Below are 21,936 nucleotides of genomic sequence, written 5' to 3' on the forward strand. Positions count from 1 at the left end.
GGTTTTGCTTTGTGTCTAAATGTTGCTTATTGTCCCTGGGGATTGCTCATTAGTATGCAGGTGGCTGGTGTTTTGTTATGCTGATGGTTGCTGGTATCGATCTTGTCTGGCCTTTCCAGAGGTAAATACACAGCCAACCTGCAGCTGCTCGTTATTGTACTGTTGGCTGACTTTCCTATCAGCCTTTGCCGTTCGCCATTTTGAATCGGGAGTTGGCCATTTTAAGTGGCTACATTCCCTCCTTGTGATCCTAACGCGAAGCGTGAAGGATCACATAACTATGTTGCTTTCCATTCCGTGACCTGGGGGGGGGGGGGGGGGGGCACTTCCTTCATGGTCTCTGCACTGACCATAGCTATGCAAAAAAATTTTAACTAACGATTCTAAGGACGCTATGTCAAATAGGGACATGCATTACAAAACAATAAACTGGGAACCTCTAACTATTCTTAATACATTACACTCACTTAAACATTTCATTATCCTAACTTCCTCAACCATACAACAAAATCATAGCATTTTATACATATGTTTCCTGGCTTGACAGTCAAGCTCAGGATCATACAATTGCTCATGAACCGTTCTTTACATTTCTTTATTTACAATAAAACGCAAGTGAATGCTCTTTATTATAGATTCGGGGGTCTGGTCGTATCCGAAAATAGGGGATCTGATCCTATATACCGGGGTTCAAGCGCGATAGGCTCTCCTCCTCCATTTCCGTAGACGCATAGTCTGCACTATGCAGCAGAGTATCGCTAATACCAGTAAAGTTTCTATTACATAGGACAGGGAGTACCAGGTTATAAACCTGGCACACCAAGATGATGTGGTGTTGCTGGTGACTGGGCTCTGGGTACTGCGGGGAAGTGAAACATTAACGGCTGGGGGGCTTGAACTCATGGGGTTCGCATTCACGCGCAACCAAATGTCCATAAAGATTATGCTGATCCATGTGCAGGACGTCCTCATGGCTCTTCTCTTTCCTTTTCTTTCTTCTCTTCTCCAGTCCTGGAGTTCTGTGGAAACAAGCATAGTGTCTGTAACTATCTTTGTTTAATATCTCGTGCGATAGTATGTCTGTCCTGTAGTGCCAATTATTCCCTTTATAATTGGTCATTTATGTGTGACTCACTCATTTTTTTTCAAAAATCGAATTTTAGGACAAGAGACACTTCCCAATAATGAACCAGTGCGAGCTGTCTCGCAGACTGTGCAATTTACCATCCAAATGTTTCGGGATGTAAATAGCATGTGGTTGGCAACCTAAAGGTTACCTAAACAAAACACAACTTTTTGAACAAAAGTGCCAAAATGAGGTGCGTATGGGCCGCGACGGGTAAGAGTTGGATGGAGTCCCTGGGTAGAACGGCTACCAATGCCGTGTCTCCCCTACCCGAGCGTAGTTGACCAGAAAGGGGGTTCCCAGGCAGGGCGGGTTCCAAGCCGTAACTCCACTGCCTGAGCAACCAACAAGAACGGACAAAAAATGTAGTCATCGTGGGGGGGCTGCCGTAGTGGTTCTACCTTCGAACCAGAAGGGCAGTTATGAACGGGCGCCTGGTACCTTAACCAGTCTCGGCAGACAAGTCCTCAGAGGTCTCTGCTGAAAAGGCGTGCGGACAAGTTCTCTGAGGTTTCGGCCGAATAGGCGTGGGGCAGTGACAATTTTTTTTTTCCTGTCGGACGTACAACATTTAACAAACTTACAAACAACATAAAACATGCTGCAGGTTCCATCAGAAAGGACACCACTTCTCCCAAGCAGTTCCTTTTAAAACATCATCTGGACACCTCCGTTCTCGGTTGCGAACAGGATCGCAAAGGTGTTCTCGGTTTGGGAGTCAGACCCAAGGTCGTCCACTTCTCCCGGGTGCCAAACTCTGGAGTGGATTAGGGCTGAAAGGGCTGCATGGTGTGAGGTGGGGTCGCTCTCGTCATTGCGGACGAGTCTGAACGTGTTATCTCGGTGCAAATAGTTGGTGTCTAGCTGTGTGGGGACAAAATCGGGGTCGTTATTGTTGGTCGGTGGTGGGGTTTATTTAGGAAAGTGATCATGAAGGGATCACTTGGATCGTAGTCGGAATCGCTGGGTGTAGGGCCTGTTGCATGGGGATAGTAGGGAGGCGTGCTGTGGCTATCGTCCGAGTCACAGTCGCTGTCTCTGCTGCTGCAGTCTGGGCGTTCCGGGGCGGAGTATATATTTAGGGGGTGGGGTCGAGTCCGTGGCTGGGCTGGACGTGTTGAGGGATGGTAGGGTTACGTTGGCGGTGGACGGGGTGTGGTGTGCTGCGTCGAACATGACGTGGTGTGCGTGGTTCGACTGCGTTCCATATGCCTTCAGCTGGTTTATATGGAACCACGCCGTCTTACCGTTGGGGTACTTTATTTTATACACGGAAGGGCTTACTTTATCCGCAGTGGAGTACGGACCCGAGTATTTTGATGACCGGAATGTGCTGGGGTTATATACAGAGAGCATAACTTGCTGGACTATACTGTACTCAGTCGCATGCACTGTCATGTAGAAACAAGCCTTGCTCTGTTTCTTTCTGGTGCCCAATTTTACTGCGGCTGCTAGCTGAGCCGTTTTAACATTTTCAACTAAGTGCTCCACTGCTTTCTCGTGTGTGAGGGCCGTCACTTCGGGGCTGGTCAGGTCTAAACCTAACACAAATTCTGTGCCTTTCATGGGGTGTCTGGTCATGAGAGTGTGTGGGGTGTAACCTGTGGAAGTAGAAATAGTGTTACGCAAAAACATCAGTGCAAAAGAGAGGACTGAGTCCCAAGTGGTGGTGTCCTGCTGGACCATTTTTCTGTGGGTGGTTTTTAGGGTCCGATTCATGCACTCCACGATACCACCCGACTGTGGGTGGTATGCTATGTGGAATTTTTGGGTGATGCCAAATATCGTGAGGATGTTCTGCATGACACGTCCCGTAAAATGAGAACCTTGGTCCGATTCAAAGCTGCGGGGGAGTCCCCATCTTGTAAAGATGTGGTGGGTTAGAATCTTGGCTGTGGTTTTTGCAGTGTTGGTGCGGGCTGGAAATGCTTCCACCCATTTTGTAAATGTGTCTATGACCACAAGTACATATTTTTAGCCATTCCTGCAGGGGGGCAATGGACCTATAAAATCAATCTGGAGGTTAGTCCAGGGGCCATTAACGGGTCGGGTGTGGCTGAGTTGGGCCTTTTTGGCATATCTGTCGGGGTTATTCTGCGCACAGATAAGACAATTTTCTATGTAATAGCTTACATCTTCCTTTAAATTCGGCCACCAACAAAGCTGCTTGAGATGGGCTGTAGTGGGATTGATTCCCTGATGCCCATGACTGTCATGGAACAAACAAATCAGTTGATTCCTGTCCTGTTCGGGAACCACATAAAGGGTGTCTTTTAACACCACACCGTCATGTGTGGTCAGTGCATTTCTAAACCCCTCATAGGGAGCTGGATATTTTCCTTTTACAATCTCCCTGAGATTACTGTCCTGCCTCTGGGCCTCCACTAGATCCTCTACCTTTGTCTGTGAGACCTGAACTGCACTCACTGGTGCGCTTTCGGGGGGGTGTCCAAAAATATCCATGCCTGGAACCTGCCTTAGCCAGTGCGTCGGCTTTCACATTTCCAGGGGGGGGGGAGGAACGATGGTGACTGCGGACTTATCCCAAAAGTCCTGTTCTGGGCTTTCTCTAAAATGTGACGGAGCAATGGGGCTGAGGGGCGGGGGTCTTCGTCTGCGGAAACAAATCCTCTTGCTGTCCACAGGGGCAGGAATTCCGTGAGGCTGTTGCAGACATAGAGGCTGTCCGAGTATATGTCTGCTGGGCTGGGGAAGGAATCTGGGTGTTCCACTATATATGCGATGGCCGCGAGCTCTGCTGCCTGTGCGCCAAAGTGGCCTGGAAGTTTTAACGATATTTCCTCAAGGGCACGTCCCTGCGCGTCCTCTACATAGATACTGCAACCTGTTATGCGCTTCCCATCCAAGACTGTGGAAGATCCATCCACATAGATCTTTAAGGGCTCACACGTGTCTGCGTGCTGGGGGCTCTGGGTTGAACTACCTATCTTTCTGGGGGGGGTCTTAGCGATAAAGGGGCCTGTGTTGTGGTGTGGAGAGATAATTTCGCATTCATGGGGGGTTCCGGGGTACTGTAAGTTGTCGGCTAAAAAGGTGTGCGTCCTTGTCCTTTTAACAGTGATGTCCCGTCCCTGTAAGAGAAGGGTCCATCTCGCTGCTCTAATCTGGCTTATTGTACCGTCCTTGAGTCGTCCGTCCAGTAAAAGTTGGGTGGGGGTGTGTTCGGTGAGAATTGTAATGGGGTTCAGTCCGATAATATATGAAAAGTACTGCACTGCCCAAAATACTGCGAGCAGGTGCCTCTCACAGGCTGAAAATCCCTGCTCCACAGCATCTAAAATTCTGGAGGCATAAGCTACGGGCCTTAACTGGTCGTGCTGTTCCTGGAGGAGCACGGCTGAAAGGGTGCGGTCTGTGGTCGCTACCTCTGGCATAAGGGGAAAGCGGGTCGGGAACTTGTAGTGCGGGGGCTGCTCTGAGTGCCTCTTTGAAAGAGTCCACAGCATCCGTATGCTGCGGAAGCCATTCCCAGGGGGCTCCTTTCTTTAGGAGGTCTGAGAGGGGCGCTGCCTTGCTGGCGAAACCGTCAATGTTTCGACAGTAGCCAACCAATCCTAAAAACGACCGGAGGGTTGAAACGTTCTGGGGAAGGGGCTATTTAGCAATCGAGTCAATCCTTTTTATGCTCTATCTCGTGTTTACCATGTGTGATAATTGTTCCCAAATATATCACTTTATCTTCCAAAATCTGGGCCATTTTGGGGTTGACTTTACAACCGATTGAGTGTAATAGTTCCAGGAGTTCGGACAGAAGCTCAATGTGCTCTTCCCTGCTGTCTGTCTGCAGTAGTAGGTCATCTACATAGTGAACCAGACATTCGGGGCGAGAGAATTTGGCTAACACATTTGCCAGCTGTCGGTGGAAAATGGAGGGGGCGTTGTGGAATCCTTGTGGCAGGCATGTCCACGTGTACTGCTGTACTTTAAAGGTGAAGGCAAATTTGTATTGGCACGCCTTTGCCAATGGAATTGACCAGAATCCATTACTGATGTCCAAAACCTTGACGTAGCGGGAATTGAGTCCCTATTTGAGCATGGTCTCGGGACTTGTTGCTACTGTGGGGGCTGCTGCGGGGGTGACTTTGTTGAGTTCCCGGTAATCGATGGTCAGTCGCCATGTTCCATCGGGCTTTCTCACTGGCCAAATCGGGGCATTATTAGTGGAGGCTACTGATCTAAGTACGCCCTGCTCTAATAAGCTTTCTGTTACCTTGGAGATTTCTCCCTCTGCCTCTTGGGGAAATCCGTACTGTTTTTGGGGTCTAGGGTCAGGTCCTGTTATCTGTACGGAGCCAGTCATCCGTCCACAGTCGTGCTTGAGGGTCGCGAATGCTGCCCTGTTCTTTTGCAGAACTGCCCTAACCTGCTTGTCTGTACTAAGAGTGGTCAGGTTGAACCAAAATTCGCCTACTGCGCTAATTTTGTTCGCGTACTCTCCTATGTTGAGCGTTGCGGAGGCTCTAGCGGATTTTGCCATCTTCCAGACACTGGTTGACTGGATCGAATGAAAGATTGTGGGAATTCATGAAATCGATTCCCAGAATGTGTTCTGCTGAGTGGGGCAGGTCAACTAAAACTACGGGGTGCTTGGTGGTGATGGTACCGATTTGAATTGGTACAGGGGCTGTGATGTGTCCCTGCTGTGAGTGGCATGTAAAGCCGCTGAGAGTGATGGTGGCTGTAGTGTGCCACGTGTCTTTTTGGAACATGGTGGAGGAATTTATCGTGGTGCGGGACCTGACTGTGTCCCATAGAAATTCGATGGGCTGTCCCCGAATTTTCGCTGCAACTACCGTCGTCCGGACCTACCCCAAAGGGTGTCGCAGACCCAACTGGGGGAGCCCGTACACCGTCAGTCCGTTCTGGTCAAGTCCGTCTGATCTGAACGGGCGCTAACGCTATGAATGGGCTCTGTCTTTTTCTTACTCAGAGTGCCTGTCTGCTGGGCTCTCTGTGGCTTTTTAGGGGCATTGCACTCTCAACTGTCTGCAGTTGTAACACTCCTGTGACTTGGGTGGGGGGACTGTTTTTTCCCTCATTCACCCATGCAGGGTTCTGGTGGGTTGTCTTTACTGCCTGCATGTCTGCGCCGGCCTGCCTTTCCTCCGTATTCTTAACTGCGGGTTTACTTTGAACAGATTGCCCCCAAGCGTGGGACAATCTTTTCACTACCCACTTCTCGTTATGGGCCTCCTCTGAGGGATCATAACTCTTGCAGGCTTTCTGTCCTGTTTCTGTGGCATGGGAGATAAGGGTGCGGGTCCATTTCGCCATGTTGACTGGGGACAAATGGGCACGGTCTAAGTCTCCAAAGACTGCTGCAAAGTGAATCCACAGGTGTCCAGCAAACGCTGTGGGGTGCTCGGATTTCTTTTGCCTACATTTGTTGAGGCCGTCTACAGGGTCACCCCGGTTATACCCGATCGCATCGAGGATCGTGGTATGCATTTCTACAAGGGTGCCTCCTCCTACATTCTGTGGGTCCGGAAGTGCTGCTGCTATTGAAGGGTCTAAACTTAAAACTGTGAGCTTTACATGCTCTCGCTCATCCAGGCCGTACATGGTCGCCTGACACTTAACTGTGGTAAAGAAATGGTGGGGGTCTGAGGTGGGAGGAACGGTGTGATCTTATCGCACGCGTCCCGTAATTGGGTCACTGTTAAGGGGGTGGAATATAGGAATTCCTCATCGCCCGATGTGGCTGTGCGGTAGGTGGTTACTGGGTTCATCGGAGCTTGAACTATCTGCTGTGTGGGGGGTTGGGGCGCTTTCCTTTTTTGTGGCTTTCCCTGCGCACATGTTCCCTGAACATATCTCTGCGCTGTTTCGTTCAATTCTTCCCAATCAGGGCCGTCTTCCTGGTCTAATCTTTCTCCAAAGGTTTCCTGAAAACCTTTCTGAACAGAAAGCAGCAATTGCAGCTCCGCAGTCTACTTCCGGCACTTTGTGTGATCTAATGTGCTTTGTCTTTGTTCTGTGGTGGCAGCATGGAGTGCTCTTAATGCTGCCTTGAGGTCACTACAGTTCCTGTTTTTCTGTTTCTTCACGTACCAGGACTGCATGTTGCGTGTCCTGATGGACCTTTTCATATTGAGACTGGAAGCTGCTCAAGTGCGCCAGACAAGACTGGTGTGCCCTTTTAACATCCTCCACCTCTACATCTTTTGCTGCCAACTTCCTTCTCAATTCCAAATTCTCCTTTTCTACCTCGCTTACATCGACCTTACTCATTCGATGTATGCCCTCAACTTCTTTCCGTAGCGTCCTGACGACCTCCTCTGTGCCTCGCAATTGTGCCAAGCAGGACACGATTGCCATCGGCTTGCGAGCTTTCCCTAAGCTCTTTTTGTGGATCTCACTCGGGCTCTCCCACCAAGTATGTCCTATACTCCCGGGACCTGATTCCTCGTTGTCATAGAATTCATTCCAAAGGGACCATCCTTTCCCTTTGAGATATTTCCTGATCTCTTCCTCCCAAATGGGACATTGTCCCACTCTACTGCTGCTGGTCGCTGCGACCGCAAATTCCTCTGGGTTCATTAGGCGCTGCATTGCCATCTTTCCTATCCGAATGCTGCTCTTCAAATTTGGGACAGGGGTATCAATCCGAATGCTGCTCTTCAAATTTGGGACAGGGGTATTAAGGTGGTGCTGTAAATACGGGTACGGCTTTCGCTACTTTCCGAAATACAAACTTCCGACAGATTTGTCGCAACAAAAAATCTATCCGTTTTACCTTATCGCCCTGTTAGTTCCGCATGCATACACACACTTCCGAATTATGAGTATTGATCAGAACTGCTTGAACACTTGTGGTTTTCTGTTTCCAATTGGATCTCTAATTCAAATTCTTGGGTTCTCCCGGAGTGGTTTTCCACTTCTAGATCGGGTCCCGTCAGGATGTCGCCAAATAATGTTGCTAACTTTGCCTTAGTTTAATTGCTCTGTTTTATCACCTTTGCTCTTGAGTCGCCAGGTATCTTTATGATACCGCCACGTGGTTCAAGTCCGAGTAATGGTCAATAATCCAATACACTGATTAGTAAGATTTAAATCCAAGCACATTTATTATACACCGTAAGCACTACTCATGCACAAATTCTACGTTTAAGCTACTTCTACAACTAACGGGCCTATGCTCAACTTGGGACTGGCCCACCAGGTCAGGGAAACAAATGGCCTTTCGTTCGAGTTCTGAGCCTGCGGGATTCGAAGTTGGTACAGATTGATAACTAGGAGCGCTGATCTCGTAGCGAGCGTTGAAATAAGACTTACAGGTTCGATCGGCTGCTGAAGAGTGACGAGTGCTGGAAGCGAGCCGAAGAAGAAGAGAGCGACTTGAACTTGGGGCTCAATTCTTATAGTCCCCAGGGGCTTCTCGCCTTTCGGGGTGGACCCTGTACCTGGTCCCAAGTGATTGGACTTTGTGGGATGTTTTATGCCCATTTCCCTCAAAGGTGGTGGTGAGCCATCTTCAAGTGCTGCCATACATCTGGTGCAGGTACACCCACAATGCTGTTAGGAAGTGAGTTCTACGATTTTGAGCCAGTGACATTAAAGGAATGGCGATATTATTCCAAGTCAGGATGGTGTGTGGCTTGAAGGTTAACTTGCAGATGGTGGTATTCCCACACATCTGCTGCCCTTGTCCTTCTAGGAGGTAGAGATCAGGGGTTTGGAAGATGCTGTTGAAGGAGCATTGGTGAGGTGCTGCAGTGCATCTTGTAGATGGTACACAGTGCTGCCACTGTGTGTCAACAGTGGAAGGGGTGAATGTATAAGGTGGTGGATGGGTCCCAATCAAGCGGATTGCTTTGTCCTGAATGGTGTTGAGCCTTTTGTTGGAACTGCACTCATCCAGACAAGTGGAGATTATTCCATCACATTCCTGACTTGTGTCTTGTAGATGGTGGACAGGCTTTGGGAAGTTAGAGGTGAATTACTCACCTCAGAATTCCCAGTTTCTGACTGGCTGTTATAGCCACAGTATATGGCCGTTACAGTGTCTGATCAATGGTTAATATAATACAAAAGATTTCAACAGATAGAAAATATGCTAATATTGGGGTAGGGAGGGGAGGAAGATCAGCAGTTAAAAATAGTTGCAACTGCAGGAGTGAATAGGAGACTTTTGAAGTCAATAATGCAGGGAGAAATTGTTGTTCAGAACAAATCACAGTGCATCAGTTCTTCAGTAAGTGCACAAATCCATAGAATGAGAGGACTTTGTTGTGATTTTTATTGTTCCCTTATTATCCAAAGTGAAATTTGCTAATCTCTGGGCATCTGAAGAATCAGCAGCAATAGCTTGAACCTAAGAAAATGACTTTAGCATTCAACAGCTACCTCGGGATATCGAACCTAAAGTGGAAGAGAAGTTACAAGAATTGACCGAAAGAGCAGCTGAAAACCAGTTTCGAAGAGGCTTTTGAATGCAGGGAAAGTTGTGGCGTGGTAGAGAAGTTTGGGTAAAGAGTCTGAGTGCATTGCCTTGGTGAATACAAGCTTTGTCACAATGGTGAAGCTGTAGATGATTGGAGTTACATTGCTTTGAAGCCATGCAATGTTTTGGGAAACTACTGTAAGAATTTTCAAATCTTTGTGGATCCAACTTGAAGCAAACTTTCAGGTAAAGAAATGCTGCAAAGTTTCTTGTGGTAGTTGAACAGAAAGTCATCTGCCTTGCCGATCACAGCTTGGCAGCAAGAGAACAACATGAAGTTAGGTATCATTTTTTTTAACAAACAATTTTATTGAGGTATTTTTTGGTATTGTAAACAGTTACAGACTACAGAAATATGCAAACATCAAAAAAAACCAACACTTCAACCAAACCATAATGCACATACCCGCTCCTCTCCCATAGACACTACCCGCCTATTTATCCCTCCTACTCTACTCTAATCTCCCCCCTCCACCCCCTGCTGACGTTCTCTCCCGCAAAGAAGTCGATGAATGGTTGCCACCATCGGGCGAACCCCAATACAGATCCCCTCAAGGCGAACTTGATTTTTTTTCCATACCCAGAAAACTTGACATGTCCGAAAGCCATAGTTCGGTCTTGGGGGTTTTGAGTCCCTCCATGCCAGCAGTATTTGCCGCCGGGCTATCGGGGAAGCAAAGGCCAGAACATCGGCCCTTTTCTCCCCCTGGACTCCCGGGTCTTCCGAAACCCCGAAAATTGCCACTCTGGACTCATCACCACACTTATTTTCAGCACCATGGACGTGACCCCCGCAAATCCCTCCCAGTACCCCTTAAGCTTGGGGCATGCCCAAAACATGTGAACGTGGTTTGCTGGTCCTCCCGCGCATATAGCGCACTTGTCCTCTACCCTAATGAATTTCCTCATCCAAGTCACCGTCATGTGGGCCCGGTGAACGACCTTAAACTGAATCAGGCTGAGCCTGGCACATGTTGCGGTTGAGTTTACCCTACTCGGGGCTTCCGCCCATATCCCGTCCTCCATCTCCCTGCCGAGCTTCTCCACCCATTTGAGTTTCAGTTCCTCCATCTGGGTCTCTTCTCCCTTCATGAGCACCTTGTAAATATCAGAGACTCTACCCTCTCCTCCTTCTCCTCTTAGAGACTATTCTGTCCTGGATCCCTATTGGCAGGAGGCATGGGAAGGATGGGACCGGTCTGCGTACAAGGTTCCGCACCTGTAAGTACCTAAAGTCATTTCCCCTTTCCAGCCCAGCTTTCTCCTCCAACTTCCTCAAACTCGCAAAGTTCCCCTCCAGGAACATATCGCTCACCCCTGCCCGCCGCCTTGTTCGAAACCCTCCTTTCATGTTCCCGGGGGTGAATTGTTGGTTATCACAACTTGGAGCCCAGACCGACTCACCCACCTCCCCTGCATGCTTTCTCCACTGGCTCAAAATCCGCAGGGCCGCCCCCACTACCGGGCTGGTGGAGTTCCTGGCCGGCGCAAGCGGCAGGGGAGCTGTGACCAGGGCTGCCAAACTGGTGCCCCTGCACAAAGCCGCCACCACCCACTCCCAGATAGACCCCGTACCCACAATCCACTTCCTTATCATGGCTATGTTAGCTGCCCAGTAGTAGTAGATTCGGCAATGCCAGTCCCCCCTCGCTGCGGCTCCTTTCAAGTATCGCCTTCCTCACCCGCGGGGATTTTCCCGCCCAGACAAAGCTCATGAGGATTTTGCCGGTCCTTTTGAAGAAGGACCGTGGGATAAAGATCAGGAGGCACTGGAAGATGAACAGGAATCTAGGGAGGATTGTCATCTTTACCGTCTGCACCCTCCCCGCAAGTGACAGCGGGAGTGCATCCCATCTCCAAAACTCCCTCTTCATTTGTTCCACCACTCTAGTCAAATTTAACTTATGTAACCTGCCCCAGTCTCGTGCCACCTGTATCCCCAAGTACCGGACAATTTCCCCAACCAGCCTAAATGGCAGCTCCTCCAGCCTATTCTCCTGGCCCCTTGCCTGCACTACAAATATCTCACTCTTGGCCATATTTAATTTGTACCCTGAGAACCAGCCAAACTTCCTCAATGTTTCCAGTATATTTTTCGTCCCGGCCAGTGGGTCTGACACGTACAGGAGCAGGTCATCCGCACAGAGAGAGAGAAGTTAGGTATCATTGACTTACATGTAAAAGCTAACTCCTAAATATAGGTTGCTATAGAATTATATAAAGATATAGGGTTATACAGAACTATATAATCCTGGTGGCCTGTATGCTTAATCGTAAACACACTGCCCAGTGTGGAAATGGACCATGCCATCTCACAAAGATCCCAGGTATTGAGATAGGCAGTTTGGCATTTAGGGCTCTGAATTTGGTATGTGTAATATAGTGGAATTTGTTCCCGATTGCCATCTCGGGACTAACAGTAAAAAGTGAGTGTGTGTTGATATCACCTAACAACAGTGTATGACAAGTTTGTGATGCTGGTTCATCAATGAAGAATTATCATTTGGGTGAGATGACAGTGTCACATCTATGCAGTGTTGCTAACTTTGCCTTAGTTTAATTGCTCTGTTTTATCACCTTTGCTCTTGAGTCGCCAGGTATCTTTATGATACCGCCACGTGGTTCAAGTCCGAGTAATGATCAATAATCCAATACACCGCTTAGTAAGATTTAAATCAAAGCGCATTTATTATACACAGTAATCACGACTCGTGTACAAATTCTACGTCTAAGCTACTTCAACAGCTAACAGGCCAATACTTAACTTGGAACTGGCCCACCAGGTCAGGGAAATGAATGGCCTTTCGTTCGGGTTCTGAGCCTGCGGGATTCGAAGTTGGTACAAATTGGTTAGCTAGGAGCGCCTATCTTGTAGTGAGCGTTGAAGTAAGACTTACTGGATATCGGCGGCGGCTGAACCGGTCACTGTCAAGGGTTGGTTCACGTTGCTGAGTGACCCGGTCAAGAAGAACGATTTGAACTTGGGCTTGATTCTTATAGTCCCCAGGGGCTTCCTGCCTTTTGGGGCGAACCCTGTACCTGATCCCAAGTGATTGGACTTTGTCCCAATCACTTGGTTCGATTTTCTCCAATGCTGCAGCGGTTCCCTGATCGATGGGCGGTCTTGAGGTGGTCGTTCACCTCCTTTTGTGTAGGCTTCTGCTGGCGCCGAAGAGTCTGGTTTTGCTTTGTGTCTAAATGTTGCTTATTGTTCCCGGGGATTGCTCATTCGTATGCAGGTGGCTGGTGTTTTGTTATGCTGATGGTTGCTGGTATCGATCTTGTCTGGCCTTTCCAGAGGTAAATACACAGCCAACCTGCAGCTGCTCATTTTTGTCCTGTTGGCTGACTTTCCCATCAGCCTTTGCCGTTCGCCATTTTGAATCAGATGATTCAGTTTCCTGGTGAGTCCTACCTGCTTGTCATTGAGTCTGTTTGTTTAGATAACTGTCAAGGAAATTGATTTTCTGTCTTTTTTTTTAAATTGGGTATCCTTAAAGTGTGAATTGTCTTCATGTGTTCACATCCTTTGAGCATTTAGGAATGTTTGTTTATTTTTGTTTCTTCAGGTTAAAATGGCCACTTCTGATTATGTTGTGCTCAATACTGGACAGAAGATGCCCCTCATTGGGTTGGGAACATGGAAGAATCCTCCTGACGAGGTAACGTGACCATGTTTACACAGAAAACATTTAATTGATTTTCCTTTGAGCACCATCAGTTTTTATTTTTCTAATGAATTGACTGCTCTGGTTTATTTTGCTGCGTAGTTGTCCATTCTGGCAGCACACTTGTACTTTATTTTCTTCCCAACACCCTCCCACTTCCTTCTCTCCAAATGGTCCCACTTCCTTCTCTCATAATGGTATTGATTCTATGTTGGAACAATCCTCTTGTTGAGCCACGTTGATGGTGAGCATTCAAGATAGACATTAGCAAGCTCGTGAATTAGTGTATGTAACCGCTGAGACTTATTCTACCGTTTCCTGGGAGACACGCAAGCACATTTCCAACAAGTCTATTTTTATAATGAGTGGAAAGCATTTTATGATATTTTAATATCACACTCTCTCTCCTGTTTTGTCTGCTCTTTCTTCCAGTCTTGTTCCATTCCCCTTAAACAGACATCATGTTCCTAATTACCAGGATCTGTCGACTTGTCATTTTTTTTTGGCCTACAGATCTTGTACCCTGCAGATTCTCAGCAATCATAGATCATTAGTGCCCTCTATATACATTGCTTGACTAAAACACAATTTGATAGAAATATTGATATCACCCTTGAGTTATTTTTAGGCTTCCAGTTAATTTGTTAAGTATGTTTATCATCTTTAACAAGTAAATCAAATGCAGAATAACAAAGACTTGTACAATATCTGCTCTAAACTGCTGACCATTTCATGCTATGCTCTGTATTGAATATCTCCATGTGAAAATTTTCAATATTCTTTCTACTTGCAATTTCTTTTCTCCCACAGTTCCCAACAAAGACCTTTGAATGTAATTTGTCACCATTTCCATAAAGTTCATGAATTTATTGCAGATAGAAAGTTCAAATCTTGTACTAGTTAATTACTACTTTGCATTCTCTGTTCCAAATTTAATTACAGCACAGAATGGTGCTTTTGGAATGATCTTGACTCATGTTGGTACATCAAATCTGTCCGAAAGCCATGAACAAAACATCTTCCCAGCTGAAACAGCACATTGCCAAACCTCTAATGGCATGATGGCCAAGATCAGTGCTGGTATTAGAACATGGGGACCTTCGTAGACTGTAAACTACAGCTCATTTACTCGCTCAGTAAATTTGCTTAGCTGCCAGGAGAGCTTGTGTGTATTTCAAAATGAATTGTTAGAGGGCAATTCTCTTTTTTTTAAGTAGCAAAATAAAGCTGTAGTGGTACTATTACTGGGCAACCAGCCCAGAGGTCTGTGGCACTTCCTGTGAAAGAGTAAAAAATATAACCTACTCATTTGACACTGTTTGGGTTCCACCAGAATAATATTAATCGCTTATTGTCACGAGTAGGCTTCAATGAAGTTACTGTGAAAAGCCCCTAGTCGCCACATTCCGGCGCCTGTTCGGGGCGGCTAGTATGGGAATTGAACCCACGCTGCTGGCATTCTGTATTACAAGCCAGTGATTTTGCCCAACTACTCCGCTCCAGACCACATTTGATTTTAGAGTGTGGCATCAAGGAACTCCAGCAACATTTCAGAGGGGGGGGGCGGAAAGAGAGACACACCTAGCATAAAGGAAAATGGTAGCGATTTTTGGATGCCAGTCATCTCAGCCCAAGGACAACTTCCAAGTTGGGCCTAACTATCTTCTTCAGGTTAGAATAGGGAATGTTCACTGTGTAGTGTTCAGTACCATTTGAGGCAACTCCGATGCTGAAGTAGTCCGTGTCCATGTGCATCAAGACGGGGACAATTTTGGTGTCGGTGTATGTGCAAGACAATGCCCATCTCCAATAATCTATCTACCTCTAATATTCAACTAATATTTGCTATTGCTGAATCTGTCAACATCTTAACCAGCCATACAAATACGGTGGCTTCAAGAGCAGATCAGCAGCTAGGAATTTGCCACCTGACTTACCAGCCGACAAGGCTCAACAGGATGTGATGGAAAATACTCCACCTATATGGGTGCAGCTCCGAAAAACACTCTGCTCGACATCATCCAGGAACAAAACCACCTGCAAGTTCCCCTCTAAGCCACATTCCGTACTGACTTTAAATTCTTATTACTTCTGTATCACTGTGTATTCCACATCTGTCATTTAAAATGCCAACGTATCCAAGTGTATATCAATGTATATTTTCTGAAGCTGAAACAGAAAAATTTAGTTGACTAATTTCATTGCTTCCCTGAGATCAAAAAAATTTCAGATGGAGGCACATCCACCACTGCCTGGGTAAAGAATTCTAAAGATTCATACCCCTTTGAGTGAAGACATTTCTTCTAATTTCAGTCTTCTAAATGATTGGCTCCTAAACCTGGGACTGTGCCCCTGTGTTTTAGACGCCCCAACTAGAGGAAACAACAACCGTCAGTAACTGCCCCTTCACAACTCGGAATGTTTCAATGCGATGGCCCCGCATTCTTCTAAACTCCAGAGAACATAGACCCAATTTACTCAGCCTCTCATAATAGGACCCTTTATCCCAGTAACCAATCTAGTGAACCTTTGCTGTACTACCTTCAATGCAAGTATGCTTCCTTAAATATAGAGACCACAATTGTGCACACTACTCCAGGTATGGCCTTGCCAAAGCACTGCACAATTGTCACAAGACTTTATATACTTGCATTCCAATCACCTTGCAATAAAGTCAACATGCAATGGCTTTGCATGCTAACTTGTTCCATGTATGAGTACACCCAAGTGTCTCTGAACATCAATGTTGATAAGTTTCACCTCATTTAGCAAAATTCTGCTTCACCATTCTTGCGATCAAAGTGAATAACTACACTACCCCATATTATTCTCCATCTGACACCTTGTTGCCCACTTTGCTTAACCTGTTTATCTCTTTGCAGTCTGTTTGTCCTCCTTACAATTGTTTGTGTTGGAAAGGGCCTTGGAATATGTATGATCATGTTTGCTCTTTTTGCTCAGGTAAAAGATGCTATCTACAATGCTTTGAAAATAGGTTATCATCACATAGACTGTGCTGCAGTGTACAACAATGAAGCTAGCATTGGAGAGGCCTTTAAACAATATGTTGGTGCTGATAAGGTATGATGCAAGAATTTAAATAAACCATTGATGAGGTCCATGCTACAGAATTAATGAGTCTGGGTTTTTTATGGCAGGGGTTACCAAATTGTGGGTTGTGACCTCTAGTGGGATGCTGAGATGAGCAATTGGAGTTCGCGCTCCCCCCCCCCCCCCCCCACTTTCACAGCAGCAATGACAACAATGGAGTGGAGATTTGCACGGGACAGTCCTGCTATCGATTCAAAGGCTCGGCTCTGTGCACGTGCGCGATCTCTTTTTTTATTTTCCTTGCTTTGGTCCAGTGGTGTGACCTAATGAAATCCAGTGCTGAGGCCTGACCACTGACTCCAACAGAGCCAGCAGAATGTTAGCTTTTGAGTCCCTGCAGTGGATTTTTAGATGGTACACACTGCTGCTACTGATCCATATAAGCATATTGTATTTAGGAATGTAATCTTTGTATATTCATTTTATTTTGTAGTTGGTAAGACGTGAAGATCTTTTTGTGACCTCCAAGTTGTGGAACACTAAGCATCATCCAGAGGACGTGGAAGCTGCCTGTTGTAAATCGCTGGAAGACCTGCAGCTCACTTATCTGGATTTGTACTTGATTCACTGGCCTCATGCTTTTGAGTAAGGCATGGTTAATATCTACTGAGCCCACAAATTCTTATAATTATACATTCTCTCATCCACCTTTCCTATAAGGAATCCCTTCCATTCTCCTGTCGGGCCTGTTCTGACGACTTGTATGTAAGTCCAAGTGTATATCAATGTATGTTGATAAATCAATATGTCATTAAATGGAAAATACTGGAAATATCAGCGGGTCAGGAGAGAAACTGAGTTAATCATAGATTGTCATAGAATTTACAGTGCAGAAGGAGGCCATTCAGCCCATCGAGTCTGCACCGGCTCTTGAAAAGAGCACCCTACCCAAGGTCAACACCTCCACCCTATCCCAATAACCCAGTAACCCCACCAACACTAAGGGCAATTTTGGACACTAAGGGCAATTCATCATGGCTAATCCACCAACCTGCACATCTTTGGACTGTGGGAGGAAACCGGAGCACCCGGAGGAAACCAACGCACACGCTGGGAGGATGTGCAGACTCCGCACAGACAGTGACCCAAGCCGGAATCGAACCTGGGACCCTGGAGCTGTGAAGCAATTGTGCTATCCACAATGCTGCCCATGATTCAGGCTGATGACCCTTCCAATATGTGTTTTTTATCACCGTGCTTACTAGGGCGCTCCATTATATCTCTGCCATCTCCTGTATTTCTGCCCTTGCCTTCCACCTAAGCGGCCTCCATATTCGACAGACCATGCTCTGCTATTTCCACCACCTCCTGAACAACAACAACACCGACTCTCCTCCCCTTACAGCAATACAAAGAAATGTTCCCTCTAACACTCTGGTTCAAGCTACATTCACCTCCATCAACCTGTTGTTCCCTTGCAAGTGCTGGAGATACAACACCAGTCTTTTACCACCTTTCCCATTGTCCAGGGCTTCAAACACACTTTCCTGGTGCAACAGCAATTTACTTTCAATTTAATATACTGTGTTCACTGCTTACTGTGGTCTTCATTACATTGGAGAAACCAAGCTCAAGTGTGATGAACTGCCACCAAGTCTGCAAGCATGACACTCAGCTTCCAGTCACTTTGCATTTAAATAGTCCATTCCACACCGATCTTCTTTCACTGTTCTAATGAAGTTCGAGGAACAGAAGTCACTTTTATTATTTGGTCATGTCCACATTGGCCCTCGCCAACTTTTACAGATGCACCATAGAAAGCATCCTATCTGGCTCCATCGCAGCCTGGTATGGCAACTGCTCGGCCCAAGACCATAAACTACAGAGAGTCGTGAACACAGCCCAGTCCATCATGCAAACCTGCCTCCCATAGATTGACTCTGTCTACACCTCCTGCTGCCTTGGGAAAGTGGGCAGCACAATCAAAGACCCCCCTCCCACCCGGCTTATTCACTCATCCAACTTCTTCCATCGGGCAGGAGATACAAAAGTCTGAGAACATGTACTAACCCTGCTGTTACCAGACTCCTAAACGACCCTCTTCTGGACTGATCTGATCTCTTCACACGCCTTCTCTACTGAGTATTACTACACTGCTGTATGCTTCACCTGATGCCTTGTGTCTATGTATTTATGTTTGCCCTATATTTTCTTTTCACGTATGGAATGATCTGTCTGGACTGTACGCAGAACAATACTTTTCACTGTACCTCTGTACATGCGATAATAAACAATCTAACCCAATTGGGGGATGTGGGCGTTGCTGTGGATCGGAGTCGCATGTAGGCCAGACTACGTAAGGATGACAGATTTCCTTCCCCAAAGGAAATTAGTGAACTAGATAGATTTTTACCACCATTGACAATGGCTTCTGGTTACCTTTACACTTCTAATTCCAGATGTTTATTGAATTCCAATTTCCATCATCTGCCATGGCAGGATTTGAAACCAGGCCCCCAGAGCATGACTCTGGATCTCTGGATTACTAGTCCAGCAATAATACCACTAAGCCACTGCCTCCCGGTCAATAACACATTTGAGACTTCTGGACTTAACAATAAGAGTTCGATAATTTTAGATCATAATCATTGCTCACAGAAAATGAAAGCAAAATACTGCGGATTCTGGAAACCTGAAATTTAAAAAATGCTGGAAAAAATTGGCAGGTTTGGCAGCATCTGTGGAGAGAGAAACCGACTTAACAACTCTTCTTCAGAGCTCTGAAGTAGTCATAAGACTCTACGTTAACTGTTTCTCTCTCCACAGATTCTGCGAGACCAGAGTTTTTCCAGCATTTTGTTTTTCTACCACTGCTAACATTTCTGTACAGCAACTGTTGGTGATGGTTCTGCTATTGTAATTTGTAGCTATTCTAAGCATGTCTTTGTTTCTTTACGTTTTGCCATCACTATTAGAATCATAGAATTTACATTGCATAAGGAGGCCATTCGGCCCATCGAATCTGCACTGGCTCTGGGTCTCTGGATTACTAGTCCAACTACCCAAGGTCAACACCTCCACCCTATCCCCATAACACAGTAACCCCACCCAACACTAAGGGCAATTTATCATGGCCAATCCACCTAACCTGCACATCTTTAGACTGTGGGAGGAAACCGGAGCACCTGGAGGAAACCCACGCACACACTGGGAGGATGTGCAGACCCCGCACAGACAGTGACCCAAGCCGGAATCGAACCTGAGACCCTGGAGCTGTGAAGCAATTGTGCTATCCACAATGCTGCCGTGCTGCCCTTAATTCTTGCACCATCATTTCTTGTCATTTAATGCACGGTCGCACAGCGGTTAGCACAGTTGCTTCACAGCTCCAGGGTCCCAGGTTTGATTCCCGGCTGGGTCACTCTGTGCGGAGTCTGCACGTTCTCCCCATGTCTACGTGGGTTTCCTCCGGGTGGAAACCAGAGCACCCGGAGGAAACCCACGCAGACACACGGAGAACGTGCAGACTCCGCACAGACAGTGACCCAGCGGAAAATCGAACCTGGGACCCTGGCGCTGTGAAGCCACAGTGCTATCCTCTTGTGCTGCCCGTATTGTGTTGTATTTGCTGTTTCAATTTTGAATTTTTTGCTGTTTTCAGGCGAGGAGATAACCCTTTTCCAAAGAACCCTGATGAGACCGTACGGTATGGTTCTATTGATTATAAAGAAACTTGGAAAGTGATGGAGGAGTTAGTGAGAAAAGGCTTGGTTAAAGCCATTGGACTCTCAAATTTCAACAGTCGACAGATAGACGATGTAATTTCCGCAGCTGCTATCAAACCAGCAGTGTTGCAGGTAAGGACATTTTTTGGGGGGGATTTTTACTGTAGTATTATCTACATTTCCATGTCATCTCAAATGCTGCAAAAAAACTCCCATGTTGTGTAACATCTATGGCAAATGTTTCAATTCAATTATCTTTTCAGCAACTGTAGTGTGTTTTTTGCATCTGTTTGTCTTTCAAAACTAGATATCTTGAGCTGTCTTCGAGAATATTTTCTGGACTCAGCCATGTCCTGAAAAACAGGACTATATTAACACTGACATTTCTCAACATTCACAATTAATTACTTGAGTGTAGTAACCAGGACTAAATGCTTGCCCATGTATCCATTTTATTTATTTATCTTCCAAGGCTTGTATAATTATATCAACCAACAATCTGGAGGTTTTTAGTAGTTGAAGGGAATAAAATTTCCCTGAAAATTGTTTCTGGTGCTGAAGGCTTCCTACAAGTTACTCTGTATACTTAAACTCAAGCTGTCTTTTCGATCTAGCAATAAGTCCTGATTATGTTGCATGACTCAAAATACATTTATCTATATCCTCAGGTTGAATGCCATCCATATCTTGTCCAGAATGAGTTGATTGCACATTGCCGGAAGCATGGATTGGCAGTGACTGCATACAGTCCTCTTGGTTCCCCTGATCGGTTTTGGAAAGACCCCGATGAACCATTGTTACTTCAAGATGCAAACATTAAAACTCTAGCTGATAAACATGGGAAATCACCTGCTCAAATTATGCTCAGGTACAGGCAATGACTACCTAACTAGGATTTGGATCAGGGAAGTTAATAAGATTAAGCTTTTCAAAACATGGTGCTTCGTACTGTCACTTGCGGTGCAGAATGTTGGGCCATTGAAGAAGATGGACAAGAAAAAGATCAGTTCTTTTGAACATTGGTGCTTCTGAAAGCTGCTCGGGAGAAATTGACTGATAGACGTACAAATGAGTGGATATTATAACAGGTGGGAGTTGGCAACACCGACGGACTGTTCTTAGTTGTGGAGAGATGGAATTTGGAGTGCTTAAGGCATGTGACATGATGTGCAGGTTGGTTGGGGTTACGAAGGGAGTGGGCCTAGGTAGGGTGCTCTTTCAGAGTATCGGTGTGGACTCTGGACCGAATGGACTTCTTCTACACTGTACGAATTTATGGAATAGCAGAGGGAAAACGTAAAGCAGGTCGGCAGAGGACCAGCTGGAGTAATAACATAATGGAACTAATAGTGTCACACAATCTATGCTGCAGCTGGATGTGCTGTCTAAAGAGCCTTTGAGTTCCTGAACTACATCTTGTAGATGGTACACGTTGCCACTGTCCGTCAATGGAAGGAACGAGTGAATGTCTGTGGTGGAGTGTCACCAAGCAGCCAGTTTGGTCCTGCATGGTGTCAAGTTTCTGGAGTGTTGTTGGAGTTGCACTCATCCAGGCAAAGAGGATAATATTCAATCAGAATCCTGACTTGTGCCTTGTAGATGCTAGACAGGCTTTGGGGAGTCAGGTGGTGAGTTACTTGCTGTAGGATTTGAAGTTTAAAAACTCACCACTATTCTTAGATGTCCCCCTATACCAAAAAGGGCCGACATTCTAAATGGTGAACAGGGATTCTCACTCCCTGACTCCGATGCAGGCTTTGGTGGGTGCTATTCAGGTCAAACTATATTTTCAAGTTATCCCTGGTATAACCCATACCTTTACCAAAGGTTTCATCTACTTACTACTTAGTAGCATCGATCCTGGGTCCTGCATTGCTAAGTAAGTAAAGTAGATTTTGGAAT

At 46.2% G+C, this 21,936-nt stretch overlaps 1 protein-coding gene across 2 annotated transcripts in view; it reads left to right on the forward strand.

Annotated features, from left to right (window-relative positions):
* Positions 1-21,936, forward strand: part of akr1a1b (aldo-keto reductase family 1, member A1b (aldehyde reductase)) — a 45,560-nt gene that overhangs the window by 3,583 nt on the left and 20,041 nt on the right. For both annotated transcript variants that reach the window (XM_072510809.1, XM_072510810.1), the window contains 5 exons: positions 13,160-13,252; positions 16,220-16,339; positions 16,803-16,954; positions 19,971-20,166; positions 20,703-20,902. In XM_072510809.1, coding sequence (XP_072366910.1) covers positions 13,160-13,252; positions 16,220-16,339; positions 16,803-16,954; positions 19,971-20,166; positions 20,703-20,902 — 761 coding nt within the window. The remainder of the gene's footprint in view (positions 1-13,159; positions 13,253-16,219; positions 16,340-16,802; positions 16,955-19,970; positions 20,167-20,702; positions 20,903-21,936) is intronic.

Source organism: Scyliorhinus torazame, chromosome 7, assembly GCF_047496885.1.
Source record: "Scyliorhinus torazame isolate Kashiwa2021f chromosome 7, sScyTor2.1, whole genome shotgun sequence".
In the NCBI taxonomy this organism is placed as follows: domain Eukaryota; kingdom Metazoa; phylum Chordata; class Chondrichthyes; order Carcharhiniformes; family Scyliorhinidae; genus Scyliorhinus; species Scyliorhinus torazame.